At 32.4% G+C, this 24,116-nt stretch overlaps 1 protein-coding gene across 2 annotated transcripts in view; it reads left to right on the top strand.

The window, feature by feature from the left end:
- Positions 1 to 3,255: 3,255 nt before the first annotated feature.
- Positions 3,256 to 24,116, top strand: part of LOC111627737 (regulation of nuclear pre-mRNA domain-containing protein 2-like) — a 46,266-nt gene continuing 25,405 nt past the window's right edge. Inside the window, exon 1 of one of the 2 annotated variants that reach the window (XM_023371372.1) lies at positions 3,256 to 3,434. Coding sequence is in view for 1 of the 2 variants with exons in the window: in XM_023371363.1 (XP_023227131.1) it covers positions 3,308 to 3,314 (7 nt within the window). In the remaining variant the exon portion in view is untranslated. The remainder of the gene's footprint in view (positions 3,435 to 24,116) is intronic. The other variant, XM_023371363.1, reaches the window with a different exon arrangement.

Genomic DNA, 24,116 nt, shown 5'->3' with positions numbered 1-24,116 from the left:
GTCATATCCCGACTTACGCGAACCCGGAGTTACGCGATTTTCAAATCCCGTCGATTCGTCTTTTGTTTGAGCGCCATGCAACCCTTGATTACTCACTGTCCCCACACTATTGTTTGGCTTACATGTTCGGATGTGTCGCGCGGAATCGACGCATAGCTACAATTTATTTTGTGTAATTTATTTCTGTTTGTTATATCTACGGAGATTCGAGAGACTCTATGTGGTGATTTCTTGTAACCGTGAACGAACCAAAAGGCGAGATAAGATTAACGAGAACATTTATTAGCTTACATACATCCGACTTGAATTTTACACAAAAGGCATCTGCAATCGTAAACAATTGACGAAAAATTATACATTTATCAGATAATAAACAAAGACTCATTTTGTAAACAATTTACCTTTCGTATATACAACTGACAAGATTACCTTTCAAATTATAAACAGATTCGATCTCAAGCGGTCTTTTGATCGTCGAACATACAAAAGAAATGAACAGATGGCGCCTAACTTAAGCGCGATTTACAATAACGAACATGATTAATGTTAACACTCTACTATGTCATCCAAACGAAGTAGAACTGATTCTTCTGCATCAAACAATAAAAGAAAAAGTTTATCTTTGGAATGTAAAGTTAACATTATTAAAGACTTCAATACAAAAATGAAAATTTGTAAATTGGCAAAGAAGTTTGATCTACCGGAATCGACGGTCAGAACAACTATAAAAGGTAAAGAAAAAATTCTCGAAGCTGTAAAAAATGCTCAATCTTTAAATTCAATCATCATTCGTAAACGTCACGGTATTATCGCTGAGATGGAAACAATGTTAAAATTATGATTTGATAATCAAGTTAATGTGAAAAATTGTATAATAATATAATTTGTTATACGTATGTATTATCTAAGATTTTATTAAACATTTTTTTCTAAATTATTGCTTTCTTTAGTCTCCGGTCCCAATTAAAAATAATTTGTATGTATTTATATGCAAAATTATACCCCGAGTTACGCGAATTCGACTTACGTGGTTATCGCTCGGTCCCACCTATCGCGTAAGTCCGGGGTATGACTGTACTTTTTGTGCCAATTTAAGAACACAATTTCAGATTATAAAAATACAGAAATTGCGTCCAGTTGATGTACGTACAGTACTAGGTTGTTTGCTTATGTTTATTCGTATATGACAACGCGCAAGTGCTGATGGGGAAATTGACTCTATCTAGATGTTACCGTGTTTCCCCGAAAATAAGACATCCGCAGAAAATAAGACCTAGCACAGGTTTTGCTGAATTGCGAAATATAAGACCTCCCCCTGAAAGTAAGACCTAGCGAAGTTTTTTAGTCGTAAGGTCATCGACATATGGTTGAAAGTGGCCGTTGGCTTTTTGAAAGTACAGCCACTGATTGGTCAGCAGACAATTACGCCACACGGCATGATTTGCATAAGACTATGGCTTGGGAATCACAGATTTGCATAACGTTACGGCTGGGGATGGCTAATTGGTCGGCCGGGAATCACGCCACATGACATTTGCATAGTGCTACGGTTCAGTAAGCACTAATTGGTCATCGAGTCCGACGTTGACGCTATAAAAAGGCGACAATTCGACACACCGGATATACGTCACTCTCGTCTAAGTTCGACTTGGGAATTTTTTGTTCAATAATAAATGTGAATTCTTCTTCCTGGAAAAAATAAGACATTCCCTGAAAATAAGACCTAGCGCATTTTTCAAAGCAAAAATTAATATAAGACACTGTCTTATTTTCAGGGAAACACGGTAGGTTATTAACGTAAAAAAATAATAATAATAAATAAACTCAGATAACTTCATCTGCCAGCTAATTACGTGAATCCCCGACCGACTACCAGCGTTCAATAGTTTAATGGTCCACGCGGCCGCTGATGGGCGTGTATTATATTGTAAAAGTAAAGTTTAAGTATTTCGATTTTTTCTAGAAACGACTGGAAGAAATGTTCTAGAACATTCGCTTTTAGTATATAAGTAGAATAATCAAAAGGCGTTTTATGAGATATTTCATCGGAAACAGACTTATCATCAATGTCTGACAATGTGAAATATTCGAAAGAACAAATTTGCGTGCTGTTGCTCTATCATTTGAAAAGTGGTCACAACGAAGGCTTACGATCTCATCTGCGATACATTTCTTAAAGTATTCGTGGGTGAACAAAAGTCAACCAGCTGTTGTAAATGTCAAAGGGACGATAAATGCAGAAGGAGATTATGTGCGTTTGTTTGGCATCATTGCAATGGAGCCGCTTCCAACCAACTTCGTTGTCGCGAAAGAACTCTATTGCGAACAATTGGACCGTTTGAACACCATGGTCAAATAATTTCGTCCATAAATTGACAGTATTTGAAATATTAATATATCTAAGGCATATTTATTAAAAATTTGCAAATATCTGGCGGGATGGCCAAAGTAGCTAAGGAGTATCAGTAAACTTCTACGGGAATCCGAAATCGAATCCAGGCGAGCAACCACGAGATTCTTTCGAGGGCGGTAATGTTTCCGATATGTCTGGCTTCACTCCTCATCACTGTTCGCTTTCCATGTGGGTCTGACCGAACCACAACGAATACGAAGAAAAGGCCTTCTTAGTGCCTACAGGGCAGAAATTAAACATTTATTTTTTTTACGGCTGGACAGTCGCGCTGTTAAGTTGGCTGAGAAACTAAGGATCTAATCCAAACAGGCCGAAAACACCCAAAATTTTTCGGAAGCAAGGTCCATCCGGATACATCGAGTCACTTTCCTCGCCACCCGATTGCCCCGTGAAGGCCTGGATGAGCCCATCGCTAAACAAACAAGTCCACTTACTGCCTACAAGGGAGAGAAAGTTTTTTTAAACTTTTTCTGTCCTGTGGACACTAAGAGGATCTCTTTTAGCAAGCCCAAATGGGTTCGGCCAGGCCCACAATGGGCGGACAAGTGGTGAGGGACGGCGCCCGACATATCCGGACGGGACAACCCCGAAAAATTCCCGGGATTTATCGACTCGTCCGGATTCGAACCCGGGTTACCATAACGTTGTTGCCACCATAATCGCTCGGCCTACCGGCCAAAGGGGGTAAGAGTTAAAAAATAAATTAATTTTCTTCCCGTTTCCATTAATTCAAAATTAAATATTTATAAATTAATATTTAAAATAATTAATAATAAAATATTTACGATTAAAAATATATATACATTTATATTTAAAATATCGTAGATCTGGCAACACTTAGACGTAGCGAGTGTGTTGCGATTCTATAGCTGTGGATGAAACAAAATTAACGATATGAAAAGTGAGTTATTTGTGCATTAAATGTCCGAAAAGGTCGAAAACGATGTTTATGGCGTTATAAGTATCATTTGATACCGTATTAAGATGCAAGAGGTTTATGAATAAGTTAACCTTGATGTAGGTGAGTTGCATGTTTATGTCTCAACAACAAAGTCCAAGTTTTGGAGGCAACCTTAAAATACTCATCATTATAAACATAAAAATAAGGAATTATGCACGCTTATGTGCCATTACCTTACATTTTACATACAGAATTACAATCTTCACGTTTATAATAAGCTGTCATTACATATATTAATACAAATGAAATGTCTTATGTATTGTTTACACATCTAAACACATATATACATGTATACGTAATATTCAACTGAAAGAGTATGTAATTAATTAAAATGCTTGCATACACGATTGTGTTAACAGGATTATTGATATATTTACTGTATAAAGTGAGAAAATATATCAATGTCTTTATTATTTCATAATGCGATTGGTGATTTATGAGATGACATTTTGAAATTATGATTTTATTATATTGTTTTTCTGGAGATAGGAAAATCGTGTTTCGAGTTTAAAAGAAAGGAGCATTGTAACAAAATATGGAAATTGGAGGGAATGTCAGAAAATAAATTCACACTTCAGCAAAAAATTTTTAGAAACAAAAACATTTTAAACCTAATTTAATAGATCTTCATCAGTTGAGTATTCAAAAATACAACATATTTGAATAAAAAGAACATTCAATAAATACCAGTAGAACAGGACAAAATATAAAATTTAAATATTATAGATATAATATAAAGTAACAAAAATAATGTAATATGATAATAAAAATTAGTAACAAATATTTAACAAAATAAAATAACAATAACAATAAAATAATGTAAAAGTACTCCATTAAAGGAATCGAGTTAGAGCTGATACAGAGACAGACCACATCCCCGTAATTAATGCAAGTGGAAGATCTATTAGCTTTATATGTTTCAAAGGTCTCTAAATGTCTAAGTGCATTTAGTTCCTTTGCTGGTCCGACGATTGTAGAGTCTTCCCACTTGACTCCATGTACTTCTTGTTGGGTATCGTATGCCGTGTTTCAAAGTTTCGTATCGATGGTATACTTGTGTTCTTTAAGCCTATGTTGTAGGTTTTGTTTTGTAGCCCTGATGTATGCTAGTATCCTGTTAAACCGTGGGTCCTCTATTAGGATTGAATAAATCCCAGAGAAATCATTGTAACTATACTGTGTCTTGTTGTTTCTTAAGATCTTAAAAACAGTGGGGTTATGTTTGTATATCATGTTCACATTATTGCATTTTGCACTTGTACACGTGTGTATTTTCTTAAAGGTAGGAAAATAGTTCATCCTGAGTTGTCTTTGGTACTCAGGTCATGGTTGTCTGGTCTTGGGTGATTGGAAGGAGTTGATCAATCATATCAACCATGCCAGAAACCCGTGTTGTTTTGCGACTCTTTTAATATAATTGATCTCGCCAATATCTTTACTATACTCGTACAATGTGTGAATGCTCTTCTAATTAAGGGTTCAAATTCATAAAGTTTTGTGTTGTGGGTCGACAGAGTTGTTGGGAATGAAAGTTGGTTGATACATTGGATTACGATACATGTTGGTATGGATTTCACCATTCTTACAAGTAATGGAAAAGTAAATGGAAATTGTGGAAATCCATACCAACATATATCGTAATCCAATGTATCAATCAACTTTCATTCCCAACAACTCTGTTGACCCACAACACAAAACTTTATGAATTTGAACCCTTAATTAGAAGAGCATTCACACATTGTACGAGTATAGTAAAGATACTGGCAAGCTCAATTATATTAAAAGAGTCGCAAAACAACACATGTTTTTTGCATGGTTGATATGATTGATCAACTACTTCCAATCACCCAAGACCAGACAACCACAACCTGAGTACCAAAGACGACTCAGGATGAACTATTTTCCTACCTTTAAGAAAATACACACGTGTACAAGTGCAAAATGCAATAATGTGAACATGATATACAAACATAACCCCACTGTTTTCAAGATCTTAAGAAACAACAAGACACAGTGTATTTACAATGATTTCTCTGGGATTTATTCAATCCCAATAGAGAACCAACGGTTTAACAGGATACTAGCATACATCAGGGCTACAAAACAAAACCTACAACATAGGCTTAAAGAACACAAGTATACCATCGATATGAAACTTTGAAACACGGCATACGATACCCAACAAGAAGTACATGGAGTCAAGTGGGAAGACTCTACAATCGTCGGACCAGCAAAGGAACTCCTCNTTGATGTATCATTCCCAGAACAGTTATAGTTCTGAATGAGATGGTTGGAACCTTATCAGAGTTGTAGATCATACCTGTAGGAGTAAAAAAGGTGTTCAAATATTTTATAACTGATAGTTTTTTCATAGTTAATCACACAGATTTCCATGTACTGTACATATAACTGCAAAAACATATACTTTTTTAAAATTCTTACTTGTATGATTGTAGTAATAGGATTATTGATATATTTTAGTGTATAAAGAGAGAAAATATATTCATATTTTTATTACTTCATAACACGATTGCTGAGATATGAGATGACATTTTGAAATTATACTTTTATTATATGTTTTTTTGAAGATAGAAAAATCATGATTTGAATTCACAATAAATGGACAGTCCATTAATTATGTGTGCTGTGTTTGAGCCTCTTTTGATCCTTTCATGTACATTGATAGGTACCTATGTTGAATTATGTGTACAATAGTTCTCAAACTCTGTGATATTGAAGAAATGACTTTAAAAAGTTCTGCAAATATTTTTTGTTAGCTTAGTATATGACTAGGCTTGTAATTATGCTTATAAGAACAAATTCATTTGCCACTAATACTTTTATAAAGTTCACATAGACCCACCCCTCTATCATATACAGTGATATACTTTTTGTAACGTTCCTCTCGCCTTCAAACTTGCATGTAATTAATGAATGACCCATTATGTTCAATAAGCTTTCCAGTTTTATATAAAATTACAAATTTTAGGTTTGTAGTAAATTATTTTATATATTAACATAAATTTCTCATACGTAATCAAATACATATATTTATATACTGTACACGTGTAGTACAGTATTTAATTATAAGGACATATTTTAATTAATATGATAATAATAATATTGTTTAACATATTTTCTATATAAAGGGTATATCATCATTACCACCCCTATTTCATGATTTTTTTACTGATTTACGGGATGACATTTTAAAATTCTGCTCTTATAATTGTTTTTGAGAATGGGAAAGTCAATTTTTAATTAAATTTTTTTATATAAATAATAATTATTGATTTTATATTGCTCTGAAATTATTGTAATGTTATATATTAGTATATAAAATACAGTTGTCATTTATTACAAATTGAATTATTCATTATTTGCTTTTACAAGTTATAAACAATGTTATCAAATACCATATTTTCCTATAGTTTATAGAAGTGTATATAATAATTAGATATATTTTATTTAATGAATATCTTTCAATTGTTTTTCTAAATAGATATTTACTATGGAACTTATTATTCAGTAAGAAAATTTTTTTGCAAATTAATGTTTGTATAGAAAAACCTTTAACATCATATGTAATTCATTTTAAAGAGACAAATGATTTAAAATTAATAAATTTCTCTCTCCAAAGGCATTAATATGTACACTGTTTTCTTGTAACCAAACAAACAAAATACCTCTGTTAATTCTTCTAATCTCTTAAATAAGTACATGAACTTCCAGCCCATTGTCAGGGGCACGAAAAGAGAGAAATTTTCAATTTTTTTGGTCTCCAAGAAAGCAGTGAGGAATACTTTTTTAAAATTAATTGTTATTATTAGATGAGTGCAAATATGAAGAAATCAAAATAGTTTCCTATGTTAATCTTAGTGCCAAACAATTGCTGGATTAGATTTGTCATTATTACTGTTATTAATAATTGAAAGCTAAATAATTCAGCCTAGAGGTAGGCATTAAGCACCATCTCTTATTAAATTTAATAAGAGATGGTGCATCTGATGCATGATCTAATCCAGCAGTTGTTTGGCTTTAATATTGGACTTACAGATGTTTATATTTTAATCTTAGTGTTAAATATTATATATTTATGTAAATATTGCAGTTCTGAATGAGGAGTTTGGAGTTTCCAAATTTTAGACCACCACAAGACCAAAAAAAATCAAAAGAACTATATTTCTAATTGTGACCCTTTGCATGATATTCACCTCTAAATGCTGGTTATTAAACACATGACAGGCTTAATGGTGCATGCAGCATGATTCCGAGTGTGCCCTGGAAGCAGTCTATGCAATGGCAATTCTTGTGTTTTAATATCTTACAAAGCGTCACATGTAAACAATCAGTTCTTTTGACTTTCTACTTTTTTACTACATCTCTGATAAGGTCCCAGCTGCCTCATTCAGAGCTGCATTTGTACTGATTCTTAGTGTTGTCTTATAAATATTTTTACCTAATATAATTTTATGAAATTTGAATAGTTTTTATTGTTTTATGAATATTTATACATGCAAAAATCAAACTCAAAGACAAAAAATTAATATTAAATTCTTTAATATTAAACTGTCAAAGTACTGTATATCTTACTGTATATGGATAAACATGATAGTAAGATGTAGGTTTCAATCTTTACTAGCAATAGCAATTTTATCAACAAAATAAATTGTAATTAACGAATTTATCAACAATTGCAATGTAATTTTTCAAGGTGGTTTTTAGTTATGGGTTGTCATGAGTCGTCACCAAACCACATGTTATAAACCCACGTATATGCATTTGTTCAAAATGTAATTTCTATGGCTTTTTAATAATAAATTTTTTTCTTTTAAACTTAAAACAATTTTACTGTGCTATGATTTGAATTGATATTTTGGTTTAGTGTTCGAGTGTACTTAATATTTTGAGCAGTTGGCAGTTGAAGTGGCTGTAGTTAGCAACATATACATATATAAGATTCTTAAGAACTTAGAATAATATGTGAATGACTTGTAAGTCTTTAGTGTAAATTTATTTAAATTCTTCTCGTTTCTAAGTGTAGAATCTGTGATAAACTGGTGATGCAACATTGGACTAATGAGCAAACAAACAAGGATTGAATTGTAATGATAGCTGCTATTGCCTATATAGATCCATGGTGTACTTTCTAATGGTTTCCCAGTGAGTGATCTCCGGGAGGTAGAAAAATGAATAAGCTGGCCACTTTTGTCTAGGACAAGAATAGGGAGGAATGTTCAATACACTCTCCTCCCATTGTGGCCTTATGACATACTTTAAGAGACTCCTTTACATTTGTATTGCTGATTTGAATCGTAATTATAGATGTCATTTCTAATATTTATAATGAAAGAATGTATGTTCTGCTTTAATATTAAAATATGAAAACAGCAATTTAGTAGGATTAAGTATTGCTCTTAATGTTTATGATCTACTTCATAGAATATCTATGGGAATCATTATTTAGAATGAATTCAAAATAGGGAAAAAGCCAAATAAAACATGCAAAATTTATCTATAGTCATTAAATTTATTAATGTCTATAGATAAAATCTAATAAAAATTAAGCATCATTTGAGACTATCAGTTACACCTGAAATTTTTATACTTGATTTTATTTAAACAGGACAAAGTATCTTCATACACTTACTAAATTTTAATCTGATTACTTTATTGAATATATATACACAGGGTTATTCAAAAGTCCATGAAATATTTAAAAAATTTATTATTTGTAAACTACATAACAGATACGATATTTTTTAGCATTGAAATAGAGATAAACTCTTCAATTTTTTTCACACGAGTCACAAATGCTTAGTGTGTCCATCTAGTTGATAATCTATTTCCTCACACACAAATCAGTTTAGTCTTTTGCAGAGGATTACCACACTGTTGGTTGCGATACGTTAGCTTCTACACTTGCAGAGGCTATGCTCTTGGGCATGTCGAATGTGATTTGCAGTTTGTTCATTTGTTCCTTGGACGTCCAGGATGAGGAGTGGTGCACAAACAATCTTTATTCCAGAATTTCATATAGATTAGTATTGCACCATTGTGACTGTATGGCAATGATTTCGAGTAGAATGCCGTAAGGAGCCACTCATGTACACACACTATCCTGAAATTGTACATGAAATACCTTCCAATTTGAAACCATTTCTTCTATTATGTTTATCCATATTGCATGACAAAGTGCTTTTTTCGATAGACACTAGGCTTTACTTTACATCCATCTTCATTTTGATTTTTAGGTGACTGAAATGTGTATCAGCACCTAAAAATCAAAATGAAGATGGGTGTAAAGTAAAGCCTAGTGTCTATCGAAAAAAGCGCTTTGTCGTGCAATATGGATAAACATAATAGAAGAAATGGTTTCAAATTGGAAGGTATTTCATGTACAATTTCAGGATAGTGTGTGTACATGAGTGACTCCTTACGGCATTCTACTCGAAATCATTGCCATACAGTCACAATGGATGAGGTTCTTGCATATTTTAACAGATGAAATGAATTTTCACGTTTCCTTAGTGCCACATTTGCTACTATTGTTTCCTGGTGACAAATCACAACAACTATGCATGCATACTACTACTGAAAAATGCTTGGAGAGTTTACTCTTATTTCAATGTTAACAAGTATAGTATTTGTTGTGTAGTTTATGAATATTAAATTTTTAAAATGTTTCACGGACTTATGACTAAGTCTGTATAACTCGTATACATCAACAGTACATTTAACAAACACTTTTAATCACCTTGTGACCATTGTCAGGTGACAGTCTAATATTTTCATCATTGAAACTTAGTAAGCAGTTGGGCAAGAGGCATGCTGCCAGGCTACCATCTCTTGTTAAATATGATAATTATAAACAAATTAATTAATTAAATTTAATTATTGAATATTCTGAGAGGAAAGTTCGACATGGAGCAAGACTTGAACTCTCAACTCCTGCTTATCTTACAGGTGCATTTGCCAATTTGAACTGAAGAAAGTGTTTGATTTTATAACATAATCTCCTTGCTGCTTGTACATCACTGCATGAGCAAGATATGTTTAATAATAATATAATAAATATATATTATATTATTATTAAACACAAATTACCATTGGCCATGTTAAATTCATTTTTAATTTTATTTAAAATGTATTATTTTGATTGTGGCTAGGACACCAGATGATGCTTTTATCATATTTTACATTTTTTTTACTATGGAGACAATAGCCTAAAAGGAAAGGGCGTCTTTATGAGTTTTTTGTGATTTTATGAACTGCGGATGGTGCAAACAACGGAAAGAAGGACTGAAGCAAAGTTTTATCTTTGTTAAAAGTTAAAAGTTGTTTTATCTTTGTAATTATTTATTATATTATTATTAAACATAAAGAAGCATGTTCATCACTTGTCTAAAGTGATGAACATGCTTCTTTATGTTTAATAATAGATTACAGAGTTACGGAGATGACTTTCCTTTTGACAGAGAACACTATACCTGATTTTACATTTTTTTGCAGAGGCAGTAGCCTCAAAAGGAAGGGCGTCTCCATAAATTTGTTAATTGTTTTAAGGTCTACTGATGGTGGGAATGGCAAAAAGAATAACAAAAGCAAGATTTTTCCTTTGTAAAAGTTGTATTTATATTTTTATGTATTTATTAAATGTAAATAACGCTGGCCATGCACTTCTATTATTTTTTACTTAAAATGCTTCTTTATCTTGTTTTGGAAGAAAGACGTTCGTTGAGAGGGCATCAGCATTGCACTGCAGAAATGATTCTTATCCGAGAAGTTTTGCCTCTCAATGGTAATTGCTTTAGGTCAGATCAGGACTGTAGGGTGGATGTTCAGGAATGTCTTATCCAAGGCTTCAGAAGCACTTAACTGTTCTGGCTGCTGTATGAGGGTGAGCATTATCCTGCTACAAAATCACACTTTTTGAGAGTTTGCCTTAGATTTGAGATTCTCGAACATCCACCCTATAATCTTTATATGGCCCGAAATGATTACTATTTCTTTGGACTATTGAAAGGCCAAAAATTCTTCTCAAGCGAAGAAGTCAATTTTGTGGAAAAAATTGGTTTCTTCTCAACAGACATCTTTTGTCTAGAATAGAATAAAGAAGCTTGTTTACCACTAATCCAAGTGCTATGTTGAACAAGGAGAATATCCTGAATAATATTCCATATTTTATATATGAAATTAAGACTGTTGAATTTGAATAACATGGTGTAGATAATATGCATAGTTTCATTTAATTTATTAGCTGTAATTAATGATATTTACAAAGCAAACTAAGATAGTGGTTAGTAGTGTTTTTGGATTGCAGGTTGAATTTAACCAAAATATTGGGTGTACTGCCTAATAAAACTTCTTTAATATGACTGGATAAGCAAACCAATGCCAGTCTGTTTCAAATGAAATGGACAATGTCATTGGTTTGTTTATTCAGCTGTATTAAAGTTTGTTTACTAGGAAATTTGCCCATTGTATCTTACAGGGTTTGGTCTAATTTAAATGTAATGAGACAATCCTGTGACAAGATTATTTGAAATAAGATTGGAGAATTTAGATTCTTATTTGTTTGGTTACTTAAATTTTGATGAGTCAAGCAAATTGTTATTATGAGTCACCAGTTATAAGTGTTGCTCTGAAACTACTTTTAAAAGGAAAAGTCCATTAAAACTTAAATATCTTTGAAGTTACCAAGAACTTTGATATCAGAATACTTTCGAACAGCTGCCTTCAGATGCAAGTTCCCATAGTAATGTTCAGAGTTTATTTTTATATGCTGACTGATAAAATATCATTCTAAACAAGTGATTTTTTTTATCTATAATTGATGAAGATAATATAATAGATGTACTATAGTTATATATAGTTTCTGGAATTGGCAGGTGGATAGATATATCTTTTGTTTGCTATTTTAATAAATGTTAACTTATCTGTCTGAATTTAATAACAGTATTAAATTGAACATTTTTCCCCCTCTATATTTATCCTGTTTTATAAACTTGTAGTTTACACTTGGCTGACTTATAGTGGGATTGACTCTGATGAGTCAAAAGTGTTGATGATCTACCACCACAATTTTGTTATCTTATGGAAGCTTATTAACTTCCTGTTATAAAATTATGCTGTAAAACATAGTCATATTTATTTAGACATTTTAGGATCTCCTCTTAGTAAAGACACTAAGACATAAACTAAACATTTGTTATTGTTCACTATAATAAAAAAAGAATCTTATTTTCATTCATTGTAAGAAGCAGGTTTTACTTCTTTTACACAACCTAATGTTAACAACCTGTTGTAATAGTTAAAAGATTTTATGGTAAAAATATGAAATTTATATTCCTATGAAAATTGCAAATGTTTTCTTGCATTTTAACGCACTACATTATCCACAATCGACTAAAAATGATGCTGTAATATTTTAACTCAATTATATAATGATTAATCAAGAACAAAAGTTTGAATCTATTCATTCTATTCCATTTGTAATCCTAATATCTATACATAATCTATAATCTTATAAATCAAAACTTCATTAAGAATTTTAGATATTTAATGTGCTTGATCTTGTTTTGTTTCCAAAATAAATTTTGTATTAAAAAAATTTATATAACTTATATATAATCAGGGTTATTTTTCAGCTGGAAAGTACTTGTATACTGCACTAGTAGATAGCATGAAAAGTATTGAAAGTTGCTTAGTAAGAAAAACTCTTTGCATTTAGGCGATAAGTCTGGTGATTAGCATGACGGAAACAAACGAAACAAACCAGGCCACTATCAGCCACAATGAAAGCTGTCTATCGATTGGACCCAACGTAAAAAGCAAATGGGGTGGGGACCCTCCTTTTGTTGGATGTAGTCTTTTGATGAATGGAAAATGTTGTCATCTAATTATCTATCCCCACTATGTTCTTGTCAAGAAATGAAATACCAAGAAGCACTAATAAATCAAGTTTAAAAAAAGTATCTGTTTCCAAATATGTTATTTAACTCTAAGATGATTGCAAAAACTGAAAATGTTTATTTTTTTCTATCATTCTGTTTTGCGAGCTGGACTTTCAATTTTGTAAGCAAGATTCGTAATTATGTGGTATATAGTGAGTGCATTTATTACTTACAAGCACTAATAAAAGTTTGAAAGGAAAAGATGATAATGTGGTTACTTAAAGGGCACTATTTAGCAACCGAGACCAAATCTAAACTAGAAATGGGTAGAAAGTAGACGAAAAATTTGGAAAATATTGTAATTGCTACAATATAAGCATGCACATTTATAAAGAATAAAAAAATAATTGGTACGATTAAACAGTATTTTAGTTATTGATATGGTTTTTTCTAAAATGAAACTCTTTTTAGCTACGACATATGTGTAATGGCAGTGACATTTTTGCAGTAAAAGATACTGTTTACATTTCATCTCAGTGACAATTAGGGATTAAGTTTGCTGCAGTTTGACATGAAATAAATGCTTGATCATTGCTTGATATGATACTATTTTTTTATATACAGTATATTTTAAATGTTACCTATAAGAGAAACAGAAAAAATGAAAGTATTTTAAAGTTGATAATACAATATCCAATGTTACAGATTTGAGAGTTGAATACTCATCTACTGTTTTTTGTAGAGAACTGAAACACAAAATCAGCAGTCAATATCTAAGTACAGGCTTCTAAATATAGTAAATAGTTCTCTGGATAATTGTTATAAAGTGACAAAATTACTGGAAAGTTGTCAGCTTTCTAGATACAAGTGTAACTTCTTATATTTTAGCCAGTATTGGCTTTATTGTTTTAAAACTAATTCAGTCTTATAGAAAATAATTAGAAATATCTAATTACTTCAATTAAAGCAGGGACTGATATATAGGAAACAAACAGGAGACAACCAATGTGCTTTTGATGCTTTAAAGCAAAATTACAAAAGCAGATGCCTGTGCTTGTAGTGTACAAAGGATTTTTCATATTTTTCAAAGACAGTCTTGGTAAAGGAAAAATTATTTAAATATTTTGTAATAAATTGTAAAGGGAAATTTTGGATCACCAGATCTGTTACCTTGTGATTATCACCTGTTTCGTTCTTTGAAGGGAGCCTTGGAAGATGAATATTCATCTAGAATGCTGAACAGTTTGTCATGCAGTGGCTCTGAACCAGCCGAATTCTATTCCAAAAAGACATGTTTTGCAGACAGCATTGTTGCCAAAACAATTGGAAAAATGTCAGTGTGTGGAGGAGAATACTTAGTGTAGGAAACATAAATTGTGACTATTTAACACATACAGTTTTGTTGCTGTTACTGAAATTATGGACAGAAGTTGAACCACATTAGCAAGGTTGAGGCCGAAGTTTTAAACACAGAAACGTTTGGATAGTCAGTGGAATCATGCTCAACATTCCAAACACTATTGGCAAACTTCAAGGCTTACAGGAAAGCAGTGCTGAACATCTGACGTACACATTTTTGCGTTTAAAACTTCGGCCTCAACCTCGCTATTAATTAAACTTCTGAGCTTGGGACATAATTGCCAAAAGTTTAAGTGACTAAACAGTTTTTTTCCCAATTAGGAATGGCTACAAAATTCCTGTGATAGTTGAAGTTTCTTCACACTAATTTTAATTTTCCTCCAAGTTTTTTGAGCGCTGAGCATTCTATTCAAAAGCGAAAAGCCAATTCTTCTCTGCTAAATAATCAGGACAGAGCTGAGAAGTATTATTTTCAAATCTGTTAAAGTTAATAGATGTTCTCTCCAATGTCCAGACTTGTACCAATAGAAGTAGAACAGTTTACATACGAATTACTCTGTCTCTCATTATGAGAAAGCTTGTTGACGAGATGTCTTAAAACTTTGAAAATGTGAATCAATATAATTTCTTTACTATTGCAATTTTCATAGATGAAAAATGGAAATAAACTCCTTTGATCTTTTGTTGTGAATCTTATGGTAGTCACATGAGACATTTTGTGTGTCGCATGAGAATTGTGAAATTACTGGCATGAAATCAGAAACTACAAACATATCTTTTATTTCCATATTTTTTTTCTTTGTAATGATGTAAAATACTTGTGTATTGACAAAAACTGTGTATTTTATGAAGATAAGAATTACACCTCAATTCAATATTTCCAGCAAAGAAATTCAATCTTCTAACGTTTTCGGCCACAACTTTATTGGCCCTTGTCAGGAATTGTAAAACAGAAAAACCATTCTATAAATAGAATATCGTCGCATTCTAACTTTAAAAGTTTTAAATACACACGAATACTGGCTATGATGTATCCTTATTTGATGCATAGTTTATGAGTCTAGATAGTATTTCCATGCATTTGGTACATGAATGGCATCTGTGTTGATCAGGCTCCACTCTTGTCTGCCCTGTAGATCTCTACAGCTTCTAATGTTTTGCCTATCGAAGACTGTGTATTAGCGTAGCTTGATCCCAACAAAGGGAAATCCCCGGATTGCTGGTGTACCGTGCCAGAGCTGTATTAATATTTCCTTTTTGTATGCCATATTTGTGATTTTTTAACCTGGCTTGCAGCAATCTGTACATGGATCATATATATGTTACTATTCTGTGGAACCTATCATCTTGTAGTGGGATGTAGTAAACTCCTGGTGCTTTTGCATCTTTAGTCAGTACCATCCTTTGCATTAGACAGAAGGCGGAAAACATTGGGTTTCCTTTTGTGCGTTACGTGTATGTTTAAATCTTTTGCAATCCTTCTGTATAAGTGATGAAGGGACGGTTCATAGCTTAGTACTGCCCGATTAGGTTGTGTTTTGTTAACATTGGTATTGATGTTGGATGATACAGTGAGATGTTTGGACAATAGAGTGTTGATAATTTTGCAATTCCCATCGAGGGCCAATAAAGTAGTGGCCAAAAACGTTAGAAGATTGAATTTCTTTGCTGAAAATATTGAATTTAGGTGTGATTCTTATCTTCATGTACAGTTCCAGTTTTCTGGTAATCAGTGTTTATTGTGTATTTTATGTTTATTGTTTTGTAATTTGATCTGATAAAGTAAGCATATTAAACTTCACTTCATTGTGAATTATCTTGGATTTCACTGGTTGATATTGGGTTTATTTGTAATTGGAGAGGGATGAGTTTTCTTTCAAAGTCAGAGTAGCAAACTTTATTACTCTAAAAGGAGGTCAGAGCAGTAGAACCTGTCCTGACCTCCATCTCAAATGTAAACAAACCGTAGAGTGTTTTATTAACCCATAAACAAAAGCTTCCATTCCACTATTAACTATAAATGTTGTGATTATCCCAAAACCTTACCAGTAATATTTTTAATACAAAGAAGACAAATACAGTTAGCTTCTGTGTAACACAGTAGTTAGGTTCCAAAACAGTGGCATTTTATGTAAATCCTTGCTAAACAAAACAGGACTAGTACAAAATGTTGGATTGGGTTGTACTGTTCTTTTTCATAATTAAGAGAAATTCATTTATTAAAGCAATCAATAATTAACTAAAAATCACAATTGAAAGTATTTCATGTTAATATTAATTTTTTCTTCACTGCTAAACACCATTAAACGAGGACATTTTCTTTTTGTTGAAATATCATTGTCATCTGAGCTTTTCTATCGTCCTTGATCTCAATTATCAACAACATCTTGATTTTTCTCTACATTTTTTTTCATAAAATTTGATATTTTCATTTGCTTGTGTTTGCCTACCTTTAAAAATTTAATAATTTTATATAGTAACTTTTAATTTAATGTATAAAACAAAGCACGGCAACCATCTGTCGGGTTCATTGGTGCTATCATCGACGATGGCAACACCTGGTTTATAATATTTCCTATTATAACAAGGAAGAAGAAAAATTGTTCAATCGGTTCTCAAGAAAACTGGGCGAAAGGCACAAAACAACATAAAAAATTTCAATATTCTAAAATCCATGGGAAAATATGAGACAACACACATGCTTGCTTGAATAAAAAACATCCAATTGATGGGGTTTGCACTTAAAAATTGTGATGTTTTGTCTGGGGATGTTCTCAAACTGTGTTAGAGAGAGAAACCATGTTGTGAGAATGCTGTGTTGTACGAGGATTATATGTTCAATATGTTCTTACATTTCTCCAGTTGGTCCTTTTGAGCTGTTGAATCATTTTCATAGTCTTACAGTTCATCATGAAATGCATATATTTTGGTGATATCTTGCTTGTTTTTTTCCTCCTGTCACCTGCAAGAATTCTGTCGTTTCTGTCAATTTGTGTTCTGAAGAACTTGTCACCATTTAATTTTATGCTAGGGAATAGCCAAATGTTATCTTATGATATATATCTTCTGCCCCAAAACTGTTTTTTGTCGAAGATAGATAACATCATGAGACACTATTAGTTTATTTGTATTGAGATCATACAGATGATAGGCATGCATGTGTGGCAAATATTCAGGTTTGTGCTGCATAGAGCCAAAATTGACACTTGGCGATATTTTTTATTAAAGTGGCAGAAAAATCCTAGCTTGCTTGTTTTGACATTTAGCATGAAATTGAATCACAAATCACACCTCAGGCAAAAACAACAAACTGTTGAGCTTTCATACAATAGGAGTCCTGTGCACCACACACCTAGTGATTTAATGGTGTCACACGGCAAATTCAGGAAGAAAAGTAGGAAGTGACATCGAGAACTGAAGGTAGTTTTATGCAATGTTGCATAGCGTTTCCAGATTGGGATTTTTTATTGACCAACAGAAATTTTGGAGAAATTTTTGGGATGACTTTTTACTTTGACCTTTTTTCAGTAGACTAAAACAAAAATTTTGACATGACACAACTGGTGAAATACTGTTTAAGCATTGTGATCAAATGTCTTGTTCAGAATTATTCATTAAAAAAATTATTCAAGAATGATTCCTATTGCTAGCAAGGGGCGTATTCAAAATCTTGATGCACTGCCAACACCTCTCATCATCTCTGTTTAAAATCTCATACAACTTTCCAGCTGTTGTTAGTGTTGCTGCCAGCAAACTGCAAGCATCTTTTTTGGTGCTCAATACTCCAGAAAACAAGATGGCAGCCACCGTAAGAGCTCTATTTTGCATTGACAATTTTGAATTTAATTTATCTGTTGATGAATATACCCTGAATAAATTAAAATTTGATTAGTAGATTAATAAAATATTTTATTATACTAGTATATTTACATAAGACATCGCATAATTTGTTTTAATTGTTAAAATGTAAATGTTACGATTGCTTCACTTCTAGCAGCATCTTATTGCATTGATGCTGAGATTTTGAATATGTCCAAGGGGAGGGCCAGATGTTCGTGTCTTCGATTTGAACAAAACTTGGGAGCACGTAGCCCTAAACACAAACAGCTCATTTTCCAAATAATAGGACCCACTTCTCAAGCGTTTTCAAAAATTGAATTCTTGTAAATTTAGTGTTTAGTTTATAAGTCTTTGGAAGTTTCATATTGAAGAGTGACAATAGCCGAGTGAATAAGACTCTAAGCCCTGGATCTAGATGATGTAGGTTCGGAGATTTGATTTGGTTTCGTTAATTTTATGTGTAACTTTATTATTTTACCACATCATTAGCATTATTATAGCCTCTGTAGATTTAACTCTTATGTTGTTAAATGAAACTTTATTTTTACACATTTATTTTTACATATTTTACATAATATGCCCTCACAAGCAAATAAGCTTCATACATTACTGCACGTGGACAAAAAAAAACAAGTGATATGAAAATGGGGTAGCAAGTCGCAGCATCTTATTTGACGATGAAACTTCCAAAGACTCAGTAAAGTGGGAACTTGTTGAAAAAAGTCCACCTAATCTAGACATACATAACTGGTTACTAGAATTAATAAAATATAGTTTTGTGAATAAAGACTTACAAACCTAAACACTAAATTTTGAGATGCTCATTTTTTGGAAACGCTCGAAAAGTAGATTCTATTATTTTGACGAGGAGCTGCTTGTGTTTAAGGCTACATAGTCACCAAGTTTCGTTCAAATCGGAGATTCAAATGTCTGGCCTCTCCTTATAAATGACAGTTTAACATGTTACTTTTGCTTTCCAGATGCAAACTGATAAGACTACCAGCACCTGCATTAATTAGTAAAACTGGTGGCGATAAATATTTTGAAATGGCAAAAAAATAAAAATAAAAACTGTAGAAATCGTGCTGATATTTTAAAATTTTCCAGGGTGGCCCTTGCATATTGTATTTTCTTGCTCAAGGTTCAGATTTGTGACTTTACTGTGTTTGTGCACTTAAATGCACAAACATTAAGCAATACATTCAAGCATAAGCAATACATTCAAAGACTTCGATGTTTTAAATGTGCTCTCTCTTTTGTAGCCACTTTTTGTATGGGCTTTTGTTATTTTTGTGAGGTGTCTGATTAAGTATTTGGAAGCTGCAAGGATTGCAAATATTGCTTCTCCGTAATATTCTGCCAAATGATTAGCATTCATTAGCATACACCTTGCCTAATCTGATTCATCATTGCTATATGGGGCTGTTAATTTATGAATGATGTCCAATATGTTCTTGAATTTCTTACTTATGTATTCTTTGCCATTTTGTGTCCTAGTTCTCTTTATAACTCATCCCATTTGTTTTTTTTTATGGTTCTCTTGTAAACTTCAAATATTTGAGTACCTCACTTTCTTCTTTCATAAAATAGACTTAATCCAACTGTTATAGTTGTATTTTGCACCACCAGTGGACATTATACCCATTGATTTTCATGAATTGCTATGTATTAGTTCTAAAGGAGCTTTAGATTTTTTTGACTGACCTTGTGTTAAAAATAATATGCTGATTTTTTTTGCATATAAACAAGTTTTAAATACTTTATTTGGAGTGATCCCAAAACATGTGACTTAATTACATAAAATATCACCATATTTTGTTTGGACAACTGACTGATAGATAATATATTCACTGTGGCTTCAGGTGCATACCGACATTCTTCATCAGACAGTTAATCACTTTTTCTCTTATCTGGTGGTTGTACTCTAATTTTTCCTTGACCTTGGACCTTTATTATCATATTGTTAGCTGTGTAGATAACATGATTGAATGGGGTCATGTTTATAAACCAATATTTAACACAACTTATGTGATGAACACTACTTCTGTTAACCATTCCATAGATACTGAATCAATGCTATTACTTATATTGGAGCACAGGATCATTTGATCCCTGAATTTTGCACTATGACTGTTGTGGCTGCACTGAAATGCCACGTGATCATATCTCTTACACTATAACATTGTGACCGAAGGGTCGGCACCTCTTCAATGCCCTGTCAGGATGACACCACCATGTCTCATTTGACATGGAAGCCGCACTAACTAGGTCACGTGAGCAGTCGTGAAATGGAGTGATCAGATTCAGGATGGAGGGAGAGACAGCGCACCGGAAGTGACTTACTCAGAAACGGTTTAACGTAACAACTATTTAATCGGTAATGATAGGCCATACAGGACATACAACATTTTGATCTTAACAATACTAGATTGTAGATACATTGGCTCCAGGGATATTAGATATATATATCGGATATTAACGTTCCACGATTCCTGAGAGAGAGAGTTTACAGTAAATACGCGTGGCAATAAATACCTTTTATGATATCTGGATTGGTAGCCTGTCGGCAAGACAGTTCTAATTCCAATAGTTCCAGCATTCCTTGATATTAGGCAAGACGAGATATTAGGCGAGGTATCCAAAAAAAAGAGCACAGGTTATACGAAAAAGTTTCACAGGAAAATTAAATCGAGTAGTCCGATTGAAGAACTGGCAACGACTGCCCATTTTGTTGTTCTGTTCTCTATGTTGTACTGTTGAAATCGAACTATTAGGTTGAAAGGTGATGAGAAAGCGTCGTTACTAGGCCTGAGAACTTAACAGATGTTTAGCTCCCAGGTGTAAAAGTTGACAGTTATTTAACGAAAGTATAACTACGATGAGATGTTAGGAGATAATGATATAAACATAATGAAAGTCTGGATTTGGATCCTCCCAACATTGTTCCTTAAACCTTATATTTTTTATATCACGAGATCCTTTGTTCTCATGACTAGTTCTAGCTTCACTATCATAATTTTTGTTTGTAGATTCATGGTCATTGGTATGTATTTTCTTTACTATACTTAAAACTGTTTCTGGTACATTGTTATCATTTTCATCATGGCCAGATGCCTCGTGTAATACCATGTTTTCTTCACTGTAATGCACACCTTTCTTTTAACTTCTCTAGTCTCCAAATTTGGGATCATATTAGAATGTTAGAATCGACCACAAAGTCAACTTAATGCAGTCTTATTTGCGTCATTTGCTTCTCACTCTTCTTGGCAATTTGCACATATTATGTCATCGGTCTAGACATGATACACATTCCTCTCATTTTGGTTTTAATTATGGTTTTCATTTTGAAATGGTTTGATGGTCTTTTAACTTCAATAAGCTGAGTGAACAATATCCATCAGATTAGTTTCTATGAAGCTAAGTTTAAACGAAAAGTTATCTGTTATGCTGAAGAATATGTAGACAGATATTTTGACATAAGTTTATTGGTATCTGGAAAATTTCATGCTTTTGTATATCAACATGAAATCTCTGTTTTAATATGACATATACAAACATAAACATTGAATAACCCAATTCTTGATTAATATCAAACAATCTTTGGATTGTAATGGCTGCATTTAATAATCATATATTGAGTAATTTTGCCTAGATGTAATTTAGATGTATATCTAAATTATTAATAGTTCTGGAGGCAAAGATTGGATCGAGAGCTAGATAGAATAACTGGCAATGCATCTGCACGATCAGCATTGTGGGTTTGAGTCCCATTCTGGGCTGATTCTTTACTTTCACAACTTTCTAAATTAAATATTACATATTACATATTCGTTTATTTATAATTATAAAATTTATTATGAGATGAGAACTTAATCGCCTACCTCTAGGCAAAATTACTCAATATCTAATTCATAAGTGTAACCGTAATATAGCCTGATATAATTTAGCATATCATTTAGTATTAAGCATTGATTTTGTGTTATTTTGTTGATTTTTTTTATATCTGATAATGGACTAATAACTGATTATATTTGAAAATGTGAATATTGTAAAGCACTGTAATAAAATGTTTTTCAAAAATGCATTTATTGCTTGATGTTTCAATACATTAACTTTCCATGGTCACGTGTTATAGGGTGCACGTTGCAGTATGTTCACAAGCTAACTTGTTTTGAGTTTTGATGTATCGAAAATCAGGTGCACATTGGATTCGATGGTCCTTTAAAATTGAGAAAAAACTAATTTTGTCTTTACCACTGATGAACTAAGTTCAATGTTTATAGCATATGCTAATGCTATAACTAAACTTTTGTATTGTTCTGACAATCGGTCATCTGTGTTACATTCAATTTGTCTCAATTAATCTATTAAATTTTGAATTTGGTTAATATATTGCTGCATATCTGAACACCTATCATATTCAATAAAGTGCAGTTCCTATTTCAGTTGTAGTATTCGTAACATACTCTTGATGAAACTTGTGTAAAAGGGGACTACCAGACTGAATCTACACCAAAGAACACAGATATACTGTTGACAGGAACATCTCTAATACAGCTTGGGTGGCTTATGCTAACCACCAAGACATCCAGGTGAATTGGGATGTGGCAAAAATTATCAGACCTGCAGAGAATGCCGACTCTCATAAGTATTTACAGGGGTTGGAAATTTATAACACTCACAAGAAATCTTCTACATGCATCGACTACCATGATAAGGACGTACTCTCTACCATGTGGCGTACATTATATGAATTTTAACTTTATCAAATTTTGTTATTTTTTAATGTTACATTTCATGTTTATTATTGTTTTTACTTACCTTTATATTCAAAATTTTGTACATAAAATTTAATGTTTAAATTTTTCTTCTTTTATGTTCAAGCTTTGTATTCAGTTGTTCGTTAACTGAAAAAGGACAGTTAATTTGGTTGAAAATGTCTTTATTCTGTTAATTAAACTTGTTATTGGAGTTTAAAGTTGTGAATTTTTTACTGTGAGTATCAGTTCCTTCGGTCATTTACAATATTTTTCATACTCTTATCCTTGTGGAGACTTGCAAGTCTGTTCCATGTCTCTTGTGCTGTGGTAGTGTTGTTCATCTGCCTTTACATGGTCTTGAATGAAAAAGACTATTGTTCCCAAATCATGTTGATCATAACTTTTAGTTCTGATCAACATCTTTGTGATCATTTCTTTTTTTAGTTAGTTCTCCATCCATTATTGGTGATTCTATTGATAACCACAAATCTTTTATCAGTAACATTTTTATGTTAAATTGCCACAAAGACAAATTGGAGAATCCTCCAGTTTCTCAATAGTGGTCAGTTTCTCAACTGTTGCCATCTTATCACATTTTCTAACACACCAAGTCAATTTGAAACTTAATTACATGCTGATTATGGAATTCATAGTTTGCCATATAGAATATGGGTCTATTCTACAAGTTTGCCATATTCTATATGGGAAATTCATGGAATGGGCCTATAAAAAAATACTGTATACTACAGTAGTGTAGACATGTATGTTCTTTCTACATAGAAAGAAGGTGGCAGATAAGATTCCTGTGTTTGGTTAAAACTAATTAAATAATATCTAAGGAAATTCTCATGTACAAAAGCTTATCAAGTGAGTCCAAAACATTTGTT

Source organism: Centruroides sculpturatus, unplaced genomic scaffold, assembly GCF_000671375.1.
Source record: "Centruroides sculpturatus isolate CEXI.00-Female unplaced genomic scaffold, Cexi_2.0 scaffold1, whole genome shotgun sequence".
NCBI lineage: Eukaryota > Metazoa > Arthropoda > Arachnida > Scorpiones > Buthidae > Centruroides > Centruroides sculpturatus.
Note: the sequence above shows the minus strand (reverse complement) of the source record. Positions and strands in the feature narration are given on the sequence as shown.